Genomic DNA, 21,073 nt, shown 5'->3' on the forward strand with positions numbered 1-21,073 from the left:
CCTCAGAAGAACCCACTAACGAGAACCAACTAGAAACCTCTGAGACCTCAGAAGGACCCACCCACAAGAACTCAACACCACCAGCCTCTACTCCTACTGCTACTGACCCACCAGAAACCCCAACTCATCCAGCCCGCACTCCAACCACCACGTTCTACACCACGAAACAATACAGCAATGCTATGCCCAGCTCAGAACTCAGACAACGACTCCTAGACAACACTGCAAAGTACACCTGCCACGGAAACCCACCTCTAACCCTACAAGACATACTCAATGCCCTCAACGATGAAAGGCACATCCACCTCAAAGGGAAGGTACAACACCTCTCAAGAACAAAATTCAACGAAGTCATCAATGGCTCCCACTGCAGCACAGTATAAATCATCACCTACCAAAGTCCCCCAGCACTTTGCTATTTAGCTATAGCTGGGGTGTGGCTCCAAAACGACCCTGTTTTCCTGGGCACCACCAGCCATCTCCTGCCGGGCACCTGAGTACCAGCCCTACTCTACTGTCACTACTGCCACCAGCACATCTCGCTCCAACACAATCTCCTGCAGTACCTCTGCACATCACGCTCCAGAGTGGACGGGCCACTCACCTCTGCAACCCCACCTCCTACTCCACCCTCCCTACCTCTTCCATTTTTCCAGCCCTCCCCTCCCTCTTCCTTCCCATCCTCACCAACCCTCAGGTCAGAGAACTTCAACCTACTAACAACCTTGAAGCTTCCTTACAGTAGGGTACACCAGCGCTGAAAGTTTGAAACTAGGCTGTATGGCCTGGTCTCAGACCGGGCCGTGGGGGCGTTGACCCCCTAAACCCTCTCCAGGTATGACCCTTGTAGGTTAAGTGCTTCTTTCTTATTATAATAATAATATATATAAATACCTTGGAGGAAACAAAAATAGATATAGAATTCCAATAACTATTTTAGTATTCCCTTCTAGAGGATACCTAATAATGAAAGATTAACTGTTCACTGTCCTAAATACCTGCCAGCTGGATGGTACCAAGCATCCCCAAGTAGTCCATCCATCTCTTCTGGTTGGTTTGTTTAGCAACTTCTGTGGTATTTGAAAAAGATACCACAGAAGTATAGTTATAAATAAATATCTACTTCTACAAGTACATGTACAAGGTATGCAGGCTTAGCTGACATCAATGACATACTTCTATATAGAAAGCCACTTGTTATGCAGAGCATTTGGGAAAATTAGGTTAATTTTGTCCCAGGATGCAACCCACACCAGTCGACTAACTCCCAGGTACCCATTTTACTGATGGGTGAACATGGAAAACAGGTGTATGGAATTATTATTATTATCATAATCATGGGGGAGCACTAAACCCATAGGATTATACAGCACATGTGAAGGGGGGGGGTAGATCAAAGGTATTCAGACTCAATTCAGGGAACCAGAGCACAGATCCAATTCCCTAGATCGAGAGCCCCTCACCAGCGTCAAGGAACCTCCCTTCAGGGGTTGTGTAAGGAAACACACCCAGTTTTCCCCCTTGCCAGGAATCGAACTCAGACACTCAGCATGTGAAGGTTTGCCTACCAGGCCAAGAGCCACTTTAAAGATAAAGTGTTAAGCCCCTGCTTATGCTGAGCATTTCAGGCACCTTTAAAATTAGCTTTTAACTACTAAATAATATTTGCTTGGGTTAGATTATTATTATAATCAAGGTGAAAGCATAGAATTATACAGTGCCTGTGGGATGATGTGGAAGGTATTCAGATTTAATTCAGAGAACTGGAACACAGATCCAATTCCCTAGATCAAGAGCCCCTCACCAGCATCAAGGAACTTTCCTTGAGAGGTGCTTGGGTTAGATTATTTGAATGCTTCACTTCCCTTTGTGCAACTACTCTGCTTCCAACCATTTGCCTACTTAAATAATAATAATAATAATAATAATAATATATCTTTATTTACTACAAGTACATGTACATGTTATACAGGCTGACATCAATGCATACATACTACTAGTTAGAAAGCCGCTTGTTATGCTGAGCATACTCCAGTATGGGCCTAACATACACAGTGTACAGTGTCTTGAACGATTCCTTATTAAGGTATCGGAATGCTATTCTCAGGTTTGCCAGGCACCCATATGCTGCACCAGTTATTTGGTTAATGTGTGCCTCCGGTGACATGCTCGGTGTTATGGTCACCCCAAGGTCTTTCTCCCTGAGTGAGGTCTGTAGTCTTTGTCCGCCTAGCCTATACTCTGTCTGCGGTCTTCTTTGCCCTTCCCCAATCTTCATGACTTTGCATTTGACAGGGTTGAATTCGAGAAGCCATGTGTGTGTGTGTGTGTGTGTGTGTGTACTCACCTAGTTGTACTCACCTAGTTGAGGTTGCAGGGGTCGATTCCAAGCTCCTGGCCCCGCCTCTTCACTGGTCGCTACTAGGTCACTCTCCCTGAACCATGAGCTTTATCGTACCTCTGCTTAAAGCTATGTATGGGTCCTGCCTCCACTACATCGCTTCCCAAACTATTCCACTTCCTGACTACTCTGTGGCTGAAGAAATACTTCCTAACATCCCTTTGATTCATCTGTGTCTTCAGCTTCCAACTGTGTCCCCTTGTTACTGTGTCCAATCTCTGGAACATCCTGTCTTTGTCCACCTTGTCAATTCCTCTCAGTATTTTGTAAGTCGTTATCATGTCCCCCCTATCTCTCCTGTCCTCCAGTGTCGTCAGGTTGATTTCCCTTAACCTCTCCTCATAGGACATACCTCTTAACCCTGGGACTAGTCTTGTTGCAAACCTTTGCACTTTCTCTAGTTTCTTTACATGCTTGGCTAGGTGTGGGTTCCAAACTGGTGCCGCATACTCTAATATGTGTGTGTGTGTGTGTGTGTGTGTGTGTGTGTGTGTGTGTGTGTGTGTGTGTGTGTGTGTGTGTGTGTGTGTGTGTGTGTGTGTGTGTGTGTGTGTGTGTGTGTGTGTGTGACTCAACAATCAATATTTGCACCAATAACTCATTACAGTTGTGACCGGGTGTGGAAGTGTGAATTGCTCAGTACTCTATAATTTGTTCATGATTGTAGCCATGTATAAACGTAAGTAACCATTCTTACAGGATTCATTACCTTTGTAACTTGTGAGTTCATTACCTTTGTACCTAGTTCAGCTATTAAAACTTTGGGGGCCCAGTCCGTGGACCCATTACGTACCTCTGTAATCTGTAAATACCTTTGTAACTTGTCATGATTGTGACCAGACCTACCTGGAGTTCATTACCTTTGTAAATTGTGACTTCATTACCTCTGTAACTTGCTCAGCTATCAAAACTTTGGATTCCAGTCCCTGGACCAATTATGTACCTCTGTAATCTTTTGACTACCTCCCACAGGATGAGTATGGGGTGCATAATAAACATATTAAACTAACTAACTATGCTGAGCATTTCAGGCAAATTTGGTCAGTGTCCCAGGATGCGACCCACACCAGTCCACTAACTCCCAGGTACCATTTTATTGATGGGTGAACATAGATAACAGGTGTAAGGAAGCACGCCCACTGTTTCTACCCTGGCTGGGTTTTGAACCCAGACCCTCGCCATGTGAAGCGAGAGCTTTAGCCACCAGAGCCCCGATGTGCTCTCTGACCCACCTATTCCTTTTGTGGGTTCAACCTGTGCTTCCTAGTCTGCTTGATCTAACTGTTGGTTCCTCTCAACCATGACTAGGTTAGGTTAGTTTAGGTTTGTCAGGAAACAAGACTAAGTGTTTCCTGATGCTGGTCGTAGGCATACGATGACCAACAGCTGGAGCTTTTGGTCATCTGACCGAGGCCTTCTGCTGGCTTACTAGTCAACCCCCTTTAAAAATTATGAACATGATTATAACCAATTGTTGGTTAACCAGGACTTAATGACTGCTGTCCTATAACTACTGCTACACCTGTTGTTAAGGTTCATTAGGGTCACGAAAACTTATGACTTTTTGAGCCTAGCTTCCCTGGAGTTAGTTAGTTAGTTTAATATGTTTATTATGCACCCCATACCCATCCTGTGGGCGGTAGTCAAAAGATTACAGAGGTACATAATGGGTCCAGGGACTGGGCCTCAAAGTTTTGATAGCTGAGCAAGCTACAGAGGCAATGAACTCACAATTTACAAAGGTAATGAACTCACAATTTACAAAGGTAATGAACTCCAGGTAGGTCTAGTCACAATCATTACAAGTTACAAAGGTATTTACAGATTACAGAGGTACACAATGGGTCCAGGGACCGGGCTCCAAAGTTTTGATGGCTGAACTAGGTACAAGGTAATGAACTCACAAGTTACAAAGGTAATGAACTCACAAGTTACAAAGGTAATGAATACTGTAAGAATGGTTACTTACGTTTATACATGGCTGCAATCATGAACAAATTTTAGAGTAATGAGCAATTCACACTTCCACACCCGGTCACAACTGTAGTGAGTTATTGGTGCAAATGTTGATTGCTGAGTCTCTCTCTCTCACACACACACACACACACACACACACACACATACAAATTCATACACACACACACATAAACACACACACACACACACACACACAAACTCATACACACACGCACACACACTCATACTCACACACACTCATACACACACTCACACTCATACACACACACACTCATACTCACACACACACACACACACACACACACACACACACACACACACACACACACACACACACACATGCACACATGTGGTAATGCTTTATTTACAGCTAGCAAAGTCAGGGTATTTCTCCAGAATGGTCTGTAATATACCACTGTGGATAAAATACTTAGCCATTTCTTGAACACTTCTGAGTGAGTTGTTTCTAAATTCATTAATTTTATCGCACTCCAGTACATAATGACGCAGGGTGTGACAATAATCCATCTGGCAAAGTTTACATTTCGTTTGGTCTACATCTGGTGGTGGTGATTTAACCTGCCAAAGATACTTGTAACCCAGCCGGAGCCGGGCGGTAGTGACATCCAAGAGTCTGCTTATTTTGTTGGATGCACCATAGACATGTGGCTCCTCCTGCATGATAGAATGATGATAGATGGACTCACTGGTGTCAATCTCCCTGAGCCTTAAGTCCATAAAATTCAGCTGAAGTTCTTTTCGTATTATTGTTCTCAAACTACTACCTGACAAGCCAAGATTGTAATCTACTCCCTCTTTGAAAGCATACAGCTTAGCCAATTTATCAGTTCTATCATGCATCTGAAGACCAATGTGAGATGGAATCCACAGCATGTGCACTCTGACTCCACTGTCCACAATCCTACCATACCTGTGTCTGGCTTCTGACACAAGCATGCCACAATTTATGCTTAATGAGTTGAGAGCATTTATGGATGACAGAGAATCAGTTACAATTAAACTGTCAATCTTTGATACATAGATGCATTTCAGTGCAAGAAGTATGGCAAACAGTTCTGTCTGAAGGGTAGAGGCCCAATTATTGATGCGTGCTCCAATTTCTTTAAGAGAGCCATCACTCTGTACGACAACAGCAGCACTACCAGCTGCACCAGTGGATTGGTGAACAGAACCATCAACGTAAATAATTTGCGAGAGTGTGTGCTGTGTGACTAAGTTATCAATACAGCTTAAGGCCTCATGTTTGGCTTCAAGGTGAAGTTTTGGTTGTGATTTAAGAAGTAGTTTGGGGGGAAATGGAGGAATGGTAGTTTGGAATGGGGTAATATTCCATGGAGCGGAGAAGTGCCGCTGTTGCCTTACTTGACATAGATCATGTATCTGATTCATGCGGAGGTCGGTTCCAGTCTTTTCGATCCATCTGGAGGAGTGTTCACCAGTGCTGAGGAAAGTTTGGAGGGCTTCTGTGCAGGGGTTTGAATGAGCTTGCCTGAGCATATTAACCCCAATTAGGATATTTCTTTCAGTAACACGATCTCTGATGCTTGGAATATCAAGTTCTTTTTGCATATTTAAAATTTTGGCAGTACGAGGGCATCCTAGGATGATCCTCATTGCTTCGTTCTGCAGTTTTTCCAGCCCTCCAAGCTTCCAGTCAGACACAAGAGCAAGTAGTGGCGCAGCATAATCAACCAATGATCTAATATAAGCAAGATACATCATTTTCACAATTTTAACATTAGCACCATACCTGGGGTGAAGCCCTGCCACAACTCTAAGTGCTCTTAGTCGTTCTTTGTATTGGCGACAAAGTCTTGTTACAACAGGTCCAAGTAGTGGAACCTCAAAGCCTAGATACCTGTATCTGCTTACATATTCTAGAAGAGACCCATCATGCAATTGGATCTGACGAACTGTGCCTCTCTGTCGAGGAGGACGCCTATTGAGTATCTTTGTTTTATCAGTAGAGATTATCAACCCCAGGTCCTGACACGAGGCTAGTACATGATTAAGAATGTTTTGGGTGTTGGAGAATCCGGTGGTGTGAATCATTATATCATCAGCAAAACTAATCACATAATTATGGGGCTGACTAGGCATAGCATTAAGTAATGCATTAATTAGAATATTGAACAGTGTGGGACTGAGCACACCTCCCTGTGGGGTTCCTAATTCAAAGTCTTTAGTTACACTTCTATGTCCCTGGAACAACACAGACGATTTTCTGTTGGACAGGTAGCCTTTAATCCAGCGGAGAAGCCATCCTCCAACATCCATTCTGGCAAGTTCACTAATTATTACATGTCGGTTGGCTACATCGAAAGCGGATTTAAGGTCAAGGAAGGTAGTGTAGGAACTGTCAGTGTGCAGGGTGAGAAAGGTGGCTATGCAATGATGCACGCTCCTTCCATGCATGAAACCATGTAACCGGGGAGACAAAAATTGTTTGATTCTGTACATGAGACGATTAAGAATCATTCTCTCAAATGTTTTACACAAGCAGCTAGTAAGAGATATTGGGCGAAATGCATTTTGTTGATTGGGCTTAGGAATTGGAATGATGAGGCTGTTGGTCCAAGATTGAGGGAGCTCCCCAGTTACATAGCTCATGTTATATAATTCAAGTAATGGATTACCTGGTACTCGACACAGCAATCTGAGTATGTTGTAAGTAATACCATCCTCACCAGGCGACGTGGAGTTGCCCTTAGTTAGCGCTGCATCAAGTTCATAATTAGTGAAAGGAATGTTGCAATCATCTGCCTTACTGAGCATAAAGCAAACAAGTCTCTCCCTTGCATCATATTTATCATTTAATTTTGCCTGTGTGGTACTGGGAAGATTGTCATAGCTAGATGTAGCAGCCCAAGCACTGACTAACTCATTCGCCCTATGCAAGGGATGAGGGTGCGCGATCTGCCCAGTTCGTTTACCCTTAATTCTATTTATGTCCCTCCATGCCCGGCTAAGTGGGGTGTGAGCATTAAGACCGTTGACAAATTTTTCCCAGTCGGTTTGCCGCAGCTCTGTCATACGCTCTCTGGCAGCAGCAAGGGCAGTTTGGAAGAGCCTCAGCATTCCAGGGGTACGATGTTTTCTGTAGGCTAGGCCTAGTCTGCGAGCAGTACGTTTCAGTGTACGAAGTTTAGAATCATTGTAATAAGTATGGTTTTTGAAGGAGGTATGATTATTACGGAAGTTTGTTGGGTTTAGAGTACCAAGAGGTTGCAGTGGCGGCTCTAAGTAGTTCTGAATACTGCTCACAAGATCATTGTTAAAGGTCTCTACAGAGGAACACTCATAGGAATTATACCAGTCAGTCACATGTGCAACAAAGTCATCATGCTGATCTGTGGGAACATTAAAACGTTTCCGTTTGAATATCCCACCAGGAAGGATAGTATTACCAATATCTAGAGAGGTTAGCCTAGGGAAATGATCAGACGCTATATCTGTTACAATGGAAGACTCACAACTGGCAGAAGTAATGTTGAAGCCCAGGCACAGATCAAGGACGCCTCCATAGATATGTGTGGGTTCAAGGTCACCTACAATTTGGACATTATCGTGACTGTTTAAGAGTGACAACAGTTGATTGCCATTACGATTACCAAACTGTGAGTTTCCAATGCTTTTGTGTCTCGCATTGTAATCGCCAATAATAAGAGTAGGCTCAGAATGAGCACAAGTTGGGAGCTCCAAGTAATTAAATTTATCAGCAGGAGCATACAAGTTAAATATGTTGAGAGCAGAGTTCCCTATATAAATCCTAACACCGTGATATTGTAGCCCCTCTGTTTTCTTGTGTGCAAGAAGTTGATGGGGAAGTGATTTTTTAATATATAGAACACAAGAGTTAGTAGATTTGAGGTTATATGCAACAAATGATGGTAATTTAGGGGGTTGGGATTTTTCAGGGACTCTGCACTCTTGTAGACACACAACATCAATGGGTTCGGTGGTTACTTTATGATGAAGTTCAGGAAGCCTTTTTCTAAGTGATGCAATATTCCAGCTTAATATAGAAAGTTTATACGAGTTTTGATCCATTATAGTAGTCCTGGGATCATCTTGAGTTTCTCAGCATAATGAAAAAATTGTTCATATAAATAGCAGACCTTATCAATGTCAACAGTGCTACCCTTGTCCATGAGTTTTGCAAGTGCACCTCCAGTTGTAAGGCCTCGTGGGAGTCTTCGTAAACCCAGAGCATGACGCTGTTTATGTGTGAATGTATGATAGGTGACACCACCACCACTCACATTCCCTCCTCCGCTAACATTACACGCAACACTACAACTGTCATCACCAGCGCCACTACCAACATTGTGTTCATTACATTTGTCAACAGTATTGTATTCAACATTAATGTCTATGTGACTAACCTCATCACACTCTGCACCACCACTTATATTATGCTCATCACTATTACTAACATTATAGACACCACCACTCTCATCACACTCTTCACCACCACTTAAATTATGCTCATCACTATTACTAACATTATAGACACCACCGCTCTCATCACACTCTTCACCACCACTTAAATTATGCTCATCACTATTACTAACATTATAGACACCATAGCCCTCATCACACTCTTCACCACCACTTATATTACGGTCATCACTATTACTAACATCATTGACACCATAGCCTTCGTTATGATGCTCACTACAGTTATCAACACAAGTATTATATTCGTCATTACTGTGATTAAGAACACCACCACCACCTTGTTCAGCAGCCTTACACTTGCTTTCACAAATTGTGACAATCTTGTTATTGGTATACTCTACACATCTTTCCTTGTGTTGTTCAAGTTGTTGTTTCAGGAGTAACTGTTGTGTTTCCAGTATTTTTATGCGCGACATCAGGTTGTATACCACAGGAGCAAGACTTGGAACATCTGGAGACGTGAAGTCCCGGTCAGCTGAGCTATTTGGCTGACTGTCAGCTGACTCAGCTAGGCTGGTATTGACAGCCGATGTGATGGGGGTCTGTTGACGTGCTCCCCAGGTGAGGTGCTCAACCCCATTGTCTGAGGGCAGGCATGAGCCAGTATTCAGACCCGAGGTACCTGGTAGTCCTGGGGGGCCATTATGAGGGGTACAGGGTGAAGTGCGGTTGGCTGCGATGCGATCAGCCCTCACACTGCAGTCAGCATGAGCTGCTGTGACTCCTGAGGTCTTACAATTGATACATTGTTTAGCAACAGTCTGTTGCTGTTTGATCATAGCATAACACCGTTCAGAAGGATGAGCATTGGCACACACTGCACACCAGTGTGACTTAGATGGGCATTTCCTGGCGATGTGGCCCCAGCGTTGACACTTATAACATCGACGTTGAGGAGGTCTGTACAATGCAATGTAATAGCGTCTGTTGAGGGCTGCACGGGAGTGAATATAGCGTGGCAGAGTCCCCTGGCCAGTCCACTCAGCTAATATCAGACCGTTGGAAAGTCGACGAGGGCTTGCAACTTGCTCTGACGCCAGATATTGAGGATTCAAGTGCTTGTTGACGTTGTAGATGACAATAAGCACTTTAGGTGCCCTTGGTGGGGCAGCTCGGAGTTTGATGTTGGCATATTCGTGAGTGAGAAGTTTGTCTATAAATGCTGAATCATTAGGCACAAAGACGTAGTTATCCTCATCGCGGACAAACTTGATCGTTTTCTCATGATTGTTTACACTAGCTTCGAAAAACCAGTTAAACTTGGTCTCTTGATCAGTGTTGTCAGGGAAATCTAACCTGACAGCTTTGGGAGGGTGTGCGCCCACTGTATTGCTTTCAGCAAGCTTTCTCTGGAAGCCTCGTTCTTTTTTCCGAGCCTGTTTACTAAAATATGTTTCAAATCTGCCTTCACCATCATCTACGTCAACACCATCAGCTATACTCATAGCTGACAGGAGTTTCACACTGGCGATGGGCTAAAGGATACCGGTGAATAGAAGGGACAAGGAAGGGATATTCACCTCGCTAGACACAGGCAATGTGGGTGTAGTGGCCTGCGGGTCGCAGTGCGATTTTCAAGGTCATTCACGGGGCCACAGTCGTCTCGAGAGTTACCAATATTGCACCACTCATTAATTACTCGAAACCCGCAGCACTTAACACAGCTAGCACACGTGTCTGGGAATGACAGACAAATTTTCACTCTGTGGACAAATAAATCAGCACAAACTTAATATGTTTATAGATGAACCTCTGGCTTGTTACAGTTAAAAAGCTGTTTAGCCTGGATCGGTTAAACTCGCCCTTATCTCATATGTAGATAATGGCGACGAGCTAAGGGATACCGGTGAATAGGAAAGTCGAGGAAGGGACATTCACCTCACTGGACACACGCAGTATGGGTGTAAGTGGCATGCGAGTCTTATAGTGCCATTTTCAAGGTCACCCAGCAGGCCAGACATTCCTCACTCATTTTAAGCCTACGTTGGTACTGATGGTAGCACAATGTCCTAAGTCAGTGAAATCCACTCGTGCAAATAGTTACAACAAATCTGCAGCAATTAACACAACCACTAGGATATTTGCTTGTAGCAGGCAGGTAGGCACACAGGAGACTTCGTAAGGTGAGTGGAGTGCGGCACAGAGGACTGACACGGCACTCAAGCATTTATGTGGTCTGGCAAAAACCGCCTCTAGACCATAAGTAAATAGAGGCGAATGGCTGAGTTCCAAATCGAGGAGGGAGGGGAGGGAGGCAAGGTGGAGTGAAGGTGTAGCCTCCTACAGCCACTTCAAATCAAGATGTTTGTGTTTCACTAGGTATATCACTAGTCACAGTTCACACATAAGAGTTCCAGCAGCAATTCAGCTGCGCTCCAACGATATTTGTTGCATGATGAGTTATCAGTCGGGTGAGATAAGCAGTTCTGATATAGAAGGCCTAGGACTTCCCTCTACACACACACGTCCTCTCCCCTCAACCACTCAGGCCTAACTGCTTCCCTGGAGTCCGGGAAAAATGTTGCTTACATCTGCTTGGAAATCATAAGTTTTCTTCGAAAACAGAATTGGGAACAAAGAGTTCAAAATTAAGTCAGGTTGGCCCTTCCTCTCCCCCCTGACTTAACCTCGGCAGAGCCAGACACCCAAATACTTTCTAATTTAGTCAATCCATCAGGCTTTTCTGATTGTGAGACCTCTACCCACTCTACCGGAGGTATCCCAGCGAGTGAGCACGTCCCCTGTATATCCCAGTGCTTAACAAGCTAGGGAATAGCATATGAAGGTACAAATAAAAATGGGAACTATGGCTATAGTTTACTTAATAACATAAAAGGGCTAGAATACAACATCTCCTGATGGAAATTTACACAATATAACAATTGACCTATGAGACTTATTACCAGGGGGAAGGGTAGATGTTATCAGTAACACGGACTAGTACTCACTCTTAATTCACCGACCAGCTGACCCGAGATTCCCAATGCGTGGTCCACTACACACGCGGCTGTCCAGAGCTCTCGCTCGACGGACCTGTCACCAACAACCTCCTTGCCCCGCTCTTCCCTGGGCTTATATCGTAGTCAAAGTACCCCCCTCCCCAATGGTGTATGTACCACGTGTTACGACCTGACGCCGAGGTCTGACGCTGTTAAGAACAAAAGACCTCAGACGTGGGCGTGGCTACAGACGCCTGCCAAGGCAAGGTGTGACCATATAATTGGTTAAATTAGGCCTCCCCAGAGACCTCACAAGCCCAGCTGAACTACATCACATCCCTCTTTCTCCCCCAATTTAAAATATCTGAGAACTAGGAAAATTTTTCCTAGTTATTAGACTATTTTAATCCTAACCCTTTAAGTCTATTACAATACAATAGCAAATAATATGAATTCACACAGATCAGTAGATTTAATAAGTTCTAGCACAAGAGACGAATAACAATGACTCTCTGGTGCAAAGCCTCCTTACACGTCATTTCTCCTTAAAACTAAATATCGGGCTCCAGTGCCTTCCTGTACTCTACTAGAAATAAACTAGCTCCTGTAGTCACCCTCGCTAATTAACCATTGAGCCAAACCTCGTAAGGTTTTCCTGGCGTAGAAAACAGCTCCAGCGGGTATTATTCCTTCAAGTACTTGCAACTGAACCATTACACGACCACAATGTCGCATTTTCCTTGCACCGTACCGTGACCATTCATGACAAGGCAGGAATCGCAACCAGGACCAATCATTATCCCATTTCTAGGAACTAAAAGAAAACCTCCCATCCCTCACATAAAGGAATCCTCTTCTGACGGCGAGCCGATTGGTGTTTACAGTTCTCCACCTGAAAAGAAAATACATCCTATCTCTACTGTGATCCCTCCCGGCAAGGAGCTAGCTCACATAATATACAACACATTTTTGTCCCAACAGCTGACATAACATAGGGCATCCCCTAGCAGTAGAGATACCATACTAATACCACTCTAATCATCATTTCCCAAGCTTCACTGGCTAGTAGTAAATGACACGGTTGGCTTGACTTGGGGCCATGCTATTGACCCAGGGAGAAGCTCTCTACAAATCCTTGGGCAGAAATATGAAGGGGTCGACGGAGGAGGACATAGGGCCATTGCAGTATTCTTGTCATCTCACCTCCAGATCTGTCTACTGCTTCTACTAGAAGAGGGGTTAGCCAGAGCTTCTGGCCGACCCTAGCACTTCCTAAATTGGGCCATGTCTCATTGTGTGGACTTCATTGGCGTTTAGGAACGCTCATGCGGGTCCCTCTCGTTGAAAGCACAGCATCTGGGAACTTCACGACTCAGCAAGCAGCTTATCTTCACCACGACAATACTCCTCAGGCACCAAGGCCACCCTTCATCCGTCCAGCCTCACCCGTCAACTTCCACCTCTTGCATGGTGGTGGCACGAGAGCTGGCTACCGCTTTTCCTCAAGTCTCCCAGGTCTAATAATAGCCCTTTTGCTGGACCCAAACTGACTTCTTGGCACTTCTGCGTCTCCATCACTCCAGGCCAAATAGATTCCTGGAGTCTCCTTGGCAGATCCTGGCAACATCTCCACATCTCCTGTGAATAATAGTAGACGGCAGTATTGTTCTACAGGTGACTGGGGCTTATTGTTGGTGGGCAGGTCTCTAGAGTATTGAGCCGACCTGAGGGCGAGGCGAGTGGTCAGCTCCTTCCCTCAGGGTCCCATTTACTCACAACACTCCCTCCCTCCAGCAATAATTCCCTTACAAATTTCGTCTATACATTCTTGACCTTGTATTCATACCAACATTTTCCTCTACCAGCTGATGTAACCTATCTTCCTCATATACCTCGTCATTTACAGTCCTTTCATCCACCACATTAACATTAGGCATTACTATTTCCTCCTCAGACCAGAATGGCTTTAGTTTATTACAATGAACAATCCTCTCACTCTGGTCCTCAAACAACCCTTTAACCTTCACATTTACTGGTCCCATTTTCTCTAAGATGCGGTAAGGACCTTTCCACCTTGGACCGAGGGACCTACTCTGTTGAGGGGTTACTTCATCTTTATATACCATTACTAGGTTACCTTCCTTAAGTTTAAGAGGCTTCACTTGCCTGTCATAGTAGTGAGCATATTTTTCCTGCGCTCTACCAGATGCCTGGGCGGCAGTTCGCCAAGCAGTTCTCATTTTTGTTAGGACTTCTGAAGGATAGTCCTCACCGTATCTGACAACTGCTTGGTTCACCAAGCCTGCTGCAAAATGACAGTCATGCCCTGTAAATAGGAATAATGGTTGTGTCCCTATTGATTTGTGAATAGCGGTGTTTAAAGCAAATTGAACATATGGTATATATTTATCCCATTGTAATGGTTCTTTCTCTGAGAGAATGGCCAGTGTATTTTTGACTACTTGGTTCGTTCTCTCCACCATACCATTCGCCTGTGGATGATAAGCTGTCGTGAATGCTGTCATTATTTCTAAGGTGTTACAAACCTCTGCAAATACCTTGCTTTTAAACTCTGAACCTTGATCTGTTACTAATTCTCTAGGAGGTCCAAATATTGCTACGAATCTATCAAGGAGCGCCTCTGCAACAGTCTGTGGGTCTTTCTTAGGGATGGGTACAAGTGTTGTATACCGTGACAGATGGTCCACCAGCACAAGAACATACCTATTGCCTGAATAACTATTATGTAAGTCAATAAGATCTGCACCAACCCGGTCCAACGGCTCCTTAATCTCGGGAAAAGCTTGCAATTCCACATTAACCTGAGGGTTACCTTTCCTCCTTTGGCAATTACCACAACATTTTACATATTCGGTTACATAATTCAGGAGACCAGGAAAGTAGAACATTTCTTTGGCCCTCTTATAAGTCCTAAAAACACCTGGATGGCCAGCCATCTTGGATGAGTGTGCAAGCTTCAGAGCGGCCTTCCTGAGGACATTGGGTATTACTACCTGCTGTACTGAACGATCGTTCAGCTCCGTAATCCTATGTAGCACACCGTCTTTCATCTCGAATTCATCAATAGGGCGGCTTGGCTTGTGGCACGGGAGCTTCTCTCCCTCCAAATACTCAATTATCTCCTTCCACCTGTTCTCTTCCAGTTGGTACTCTCTTAATTTTTCATTGTTCACATTCTCAATATTAACATCAACATTTATTGCTGCTACATTCCTACTCAATACGTCTGGTACATGGTGTGAGGCTCCTGGTTTATAAAGAATCTGGTACGAGTGTGCTGACAGTTCGTAACCCCATCTAGACATCCTAGGACAGCGAGTTTTCTTTTTAAATATGTGCACCAATGCCCTGTGATCTGTTATTATTTTAAAATGGCGCTGAAATACATACGGTTCAAAGTATCTCACACTTTCTACCACTGCCAAGGCTTCTTTATCAGTGATGGCATACCTGACTTCCGGTCCTTTAATCTTTCTGCTAAAATACGCTACTGGGTGTGGGTTATTTTCCTTGTCTCTTTGCATTAGGCAACCTCCTATTGCAACTGCTGAAGCGTCTGTATGTATCTCAAACTCTCTGGAAAAATCAGGAACCACTAATACCGGCTCACTTGTAAGCTCAGCCTTTAATTTTTCGTGAGCCAACTCATGTTCTTCTTTCCATACAAACTTAGCTTTCTTCTTAGTTAGATCTGTCAGTGGTGCTGCTAGCTCTGCAAAACCCTTAATATGTCTTCTAAAGTATCCTGCTGCACCTAGGAACCTCCTGACTTCCCTTGCTGTTCTAGGTCTTGGCATTTCAGATATTGCCTTACACTTATCAGGGTCAGGGCGAATCCCTTCAGGGCTTACCTGAAAGCCTAGAAATTTAAAGCTAGTGGCTGCTATTATACATTTCTTTGCATTCAACTTAAATCCTGCTTTATCCAGTAGTTTTAGTGTCTCCACAAGGTTGTCTACATGTTCTGGAAATGACCGGGAGTAGACTACCACATCATCAAGATATGCCAGTGAGTGTCTACCCAACACAGGGCTGAGGATGAAGTTTATAGCTCTTTGGAAGCTAGAGGGCGCGGTTTTTAACCCGTAGGGCATTCGTTTAAATTGGTATAATCTGACCCCATCTGAGAATGCTGTCTTCTCTCTATCTTCTTCTGAAACGGGGATGGCCCAATAAGCTGACTTAGCGTCCAAAGTCGAAAAATACTTAGCTGTTCCAAATGAATCAAGAATTTCCTGGATTAGGGGCAAGGGATAACTATCAGCTATTGTTAATTCATTCACTTTCCTATAATCCACACAGAACCGATAAGAGTTATCTGGTTTCTTTACCAACACTACAGGTGAGAGCCACGGTGATGAACTCGGTTCAATTACATCGTTCTGGAGCATGGTATTACATTCCTCCCTTATTACTCTCTTAGCCTCTTCTGGGAGTCTCCATTGACGGGTTTGGACAGGTAAACTGTCACCTGTAGGTATAGTATGCTCAATCTGGGGCAGCAAGCCTATATCTCCTTCATCCATTGAAAACAACTTTGGAAAGTTCCTTAAAGCATTCTTTATTATTTCCTTCTCAGAACATTTTAAATGATTTAGATTTACATCATTAAATGTCTTTTCCCTTTTACTTTCGTTCTGGGTGGGAGCGGCAGGCGTCACTACCCTTTCTGGGACTCTGGTATTAAGTGCTCCACATTGTTGACCTCGGCCAGGTAGCTTAACGGAGTCAGGTTCAAAAATTAAGTCTTTGGGGATAATCTCAGCTGATGTTAACCTTCTACCATTCTTGAATCTTAACGCTTTACTTGTCAGATTTATCACTGGTATTAAGATATGTCTTTTCTCAGAAACCTGGGCTAGATGATGAGGCACCAGGAAGGATTCTAGCTTCCCCGCTAATTGTAAGATACTTCCTGGCTCGACCTTCCTTCCCACTGAACCTTTAATAAATTTGAATGTATTAGGTGGACATACCTGGTTATATAATACATGAACTGCATAATCTGCGTCTGCAGAGTTCACATTAGGTAACTGCGCTTCAAAAAGTGATTTAGATGGGGTTTTGAATAATTTATTACTCCTACTCATAGAAGCTACTATTGAGGGATGTTCTATGAATTTTATTGGAAAGGAAACCTCATCCAGTATCAGCCGACTGGTTCCCCTTCCTTTGCCATACGACAAGAGGAAGTCAAACCTTCTGAGAAAATCCATACCTAAGAGTAAGTCCCCTGGAAACCTTACTCCAGACACTACTAAACAAGCGTGAACTTTATAACTTTCACCCAGTTCAAAGTACAGGTCCGTTTGTCCCTCGACATTAATATCATTACCATTTACAGCAGTAATATCTCTCTTAGCTTTGCTTATTTTACAACCCCTCCAGTTATTACATACATCTCGCTTAATTATTGACACCTGACTTCCCGTATCAATGAAAGCTACCAATTTTTTTCCATTTACTCTTATTTTAATCATAGGTCTTTCATCTTTGGTAACAAGGTTATCAGACCTATCTTTCTTAACCTTGTACCTTCTTCTTTCGTTAGGAACGAAAATTAGGGCAGTTGGCCCTAATATGGCCAATCCCGCCACACTCCCAGCATTGATTAGTTCTCCGAGCATTCTGTTTATTACGCCCACCACCGCCTGTCCTGCGGTGCGGGGGTATATACTTCTTCTCATTATTGGTTGTCGCCACATATGGTGACTCAGGTGTTACTCTCTCTGAGGCAACAATTCTATCTCCCTTTCTGTCTCTACCATATTCGGACTCGAGAGACATGGCATATTGAACTAGTTCTTCGAAGGTTTTAATCGCTAGTACCATAGCAACTCTAGTTCTCATCCAGACTGGCAACCCTTCACAAAATACCTGCTTTTTATAAAGCTCCAGCTGTTCTGCATTATATTTTAAAGTTCCGTTCACATCTTCCACCCTGGACCATACCAGACAACTGAAGTCCCTTAGAGTGTGTCCTTCCTTCAGTTGCAATTGTTCCAGGTATCGATGGATATTTTCAACTGATACTGCCGTCTGGAACCTATATCTTATAGCATCCTTGAAATTACTCCAGTCCTTTACGTTAATAAATTGTGGGAGACTAAATATGGATGCTGTGTTATCTACAATTGCCCTGAATCCCAGTGAAACTTTCATTTTTTCATCAGATATATTAAGCAAAATGGCCTCAATATTTTTAATCCAAGCTTCTACTTTGATATTTCTTTCGATGGGATTCCTCGGCAAATCTTCTACATGAAATTTCGGCAAATTTTCTAAATATGGCCTATCAACAATTACTGTCCCACACATAGAGGTTCCAACACTACTATCTGGAGCTGATGCCCCAGATAAAATCTTTTGCTGAAGCATAGGGTTCGTTGGGACGTTGAGTGGCTTGGTTAGGGAAGGATTGACCTGGGAAGGCTGGAGGCTCAGAAGTTGGGGTTGGGTCGGGAGTCCCGGTATATTAGATAAGGACCCATTCGGGGAAATACTGAATGGTTCCCCAGCTGTAGTTACAAGTGTGGGTGTTTGGTTAGTATTTACAGGAACAGCATTGGGCAGGTGAACACCTGACACAGCAGGGGAAGCTATGGTTACTGAGGGGTTAGGTATACTAGTAACTGTAGAACCAGGCGCAGAAGTGGGAACCCTATAGGCAGCTACCCCAGGGACTTGGGGAGCAGGTACAACAATAGGGGATTGAGGGTTACTCATAACTTGAGCAATAACACTATGAAGCACAGAGTTAAGATAAGGATACATACTATAGTCAGCATTAACTGGGTTATTAAAATACGGAGGTATGGGGTTAGTAGCATCCCGGGTTGGTAAAGTTGATACTCCCGGGCTAACAGCAGTGGTAGATGTATTAGATACCACTGGGGCCATAGTATTCGTGGTACTACTGGGGGTCACCGTGGAACCTATATTCGTTCCTGAGCCTTGGACCTGGGGATGGTTTGTCCCTGACATATGTACCCCTGAAGTATTATTTATCACTGAAATCTCATTTTCTTGATTATTTATACCCTCACTAACATTAATCACTGAATCTTGCTGTGGAACCATGTTGCTAGACCCTTCACTTGAGCCTGGTGCGAGATCACTAACATTGACGTTAGCCTCTGCCATTCTGTTCACGAGGAACTTCACCTGTATCCTACTGGATCGTCTGATTGCACTATTTAACGTCTTGCTACGCAAATTATATTTGGTCATCACCCACCTGACAACCATAAGAGTAGGATTGTCCTGGTTTATTCTTAAGGTTACGGTCACAGTGAACGGTAAAACAAATGATAGGCGACACAAAGAAATTAATATTTGGTTTTGATAGCAAAAACCGACCAGTCGTAAAGCACGTGAGCCGCGTTTAATGATAAACGCTAAACCGCTGCCACCATGTGAGACCTCTACCCACTCTACCGGAGGTATCCCAGCGAGTGAGCACGTCTCCTGTATATCCCAGTGCTTAACAAGCTAGGGAATAGCATATGAAGGTACAAATAAAAATGGGAACTATGGCTATAGTTTACTTAATAACATAAAAGGGCTAGAATACAACATATCCTGATGGAAATTTACACAATATAACAATTGACCTATGAGACTTATTACCAGGGGGAAGGGTAGATGTTATCAGTAACACGGACTAGTACTCACTCTTAATTCACCGACCAGCTGACCCGAGATTCCCAATGCGTGGTCCACTACACACGCGGCTGTCCAGAGCTCTCGCTCGACGGACCTGTCACCAACAACCTCCTTGCCCCGCTCTTCCCTGGGCTTATATCGTAGTCAAAGTACCCCCCTCCCCAATGGTGTATGTACCACGTGTTACGACCTGACGCCGAGGTCTGACGCTGTCAAGAACAAAAGACCTCAGACGTGGGCGTGCACTGGCTGGCGAATCAGCACAAGAATCCTCAAAGAAGGAACCTTGATGCTGGTGAGGGGCTCTTGATTTAGGGAATTGGGTCTATGCTCCAGTTCCCCGAGTTAAGCCAGAATACCTTCCACATCCCCTCCCACAGACGCTGTATTTCCATATTTGTAGGACTTAGGGGTAGCTACCTGGTTGGAAGGGGGTGTTTAGGCGTACACTGTTAGTGGCTCTAAAAACACCAAGAAGAAGAAGGGGGAGTTTTAAAGCACTGCTTTTACTATTTTATATGCAATTCTGAGGGAAATTTTGGGGGGAATTGAAACCCCCAAACCCCTCATCCTTTGGTGCCGCCACTGCCTCATAGGGTATATATATCCTACGAAATCCTAGTCTTAGAGACAAAAATATTGCCCAAATCTGAGTGGAAAATTAAAATGGGACAAACATGCCTTAACATGAAGGGATTATTATTATTATTATTATTATTATTATTATTATTATTATTATTATTATTATTATTATTATTATTATTACTATTATTATAATTATCATTACAGAGAAACTCTAAACCTGTCATTCAGCACTTGGGGAATGTGAAGTAATTACATTTAATCCATGGGTAAGGAAGGTAGTCCCAGTTCATTGGAGCAAGATTTTATTTGAATCGGGAAGCGCTAAGTCCATAGGGGTCATATAGTGCCTGAGGAAAGAGAGGATAAGTGCAGTTCCTCGGATCAAGAGCCCTTCACTGGCATAAAGGCATCTTCCTAGAGGGTCTGTTTGATCGAGAGCTTATTTAGAGCGTCTTGAATGGTTTTCTGACAAACCTCATTTTTTAGGTAAATTTCATAGATTTTCACACTTTTAAATCAGAATTACTGCTGCAATTGAATTTTATGCGTAAAGTAAGGAAAATTATTCTTACCAAAGGTGGTGGTATTAAAGTACCAGGGAAGAGAAAAACAACTGAGACTTTTCATACCAAGAGCTTTTAAGCTATAGCTTAGCTTATGATAAAGTCCAGCCCTGCCAGCCTGAAGACATCCTTATCCCTCCTTGAAGATTTAACAAGAAGAGAGCAAGGATTCCCAATTAAATTAAGTGGGCCCTCTACCTAAACCCTGGCAGAGTCAAACACCCACATTAGCACTCGAGTTAGTAACCAACTTTTTCCTGCATGACCACACAGATATTCACAGAAAAATGGAGCTGATATATAGTGCCCCAACAAATGATGTATATACTCAGCAAGCAAGGGTGAGGACAAAGGTCCCAAAAAGAGGATCAGGGAAATTTACCGATGCAATATCATGCCCATTCATTCTGCCCCAGGCTGAGACTCGTGGAACTCGGTGT

The 21,073-nt window shown here is 43.6% G+C and overlaps 1 protein-coding gene across 1 annotated transcript in view; it reads right to left on the reverse strand.

Moving 5' to 3' along the window:
* Window positions 1–8,325: 8,325 nt before the first annotated feature.
* LOC138853127 (uncharacterized) overlaps window positions 8,326–21,073 on the reverse strand; it is a 76,173-nt gene continuing 63,425 nt past the window's right edge. The window contains exon 2 of the mRNA XM_070087947.1: window positions 8,326–11,357. Coding sequence (XP_069944048.1) covers window positions 8,449–10,305 — 1,857 coding nt within the window. The 5' untranslated portion in view covers window positions 10,306–11,357 and the 3' untranslated portion in view covers window positions 8,326–8,448. The remainder of the gene's footprint in view (window positions 11,358–21,073) is intronic.

The sequence above is a fragment of the Cherax quadricarinatus genome, chromosome 23 (assembly GCF_038502225.1).
Source record: "Cherax quadricarinatus isolate ZL_2023a chromosome 23, ASM3850222v1, whole genome shotgun sequence".
Lineage (NCBI taxonomy): Eukaryota > Metazoa > Arthropoda > Malacostraca > Decapoda > Parastacidae > Cherax > Cherax quadricarinatus.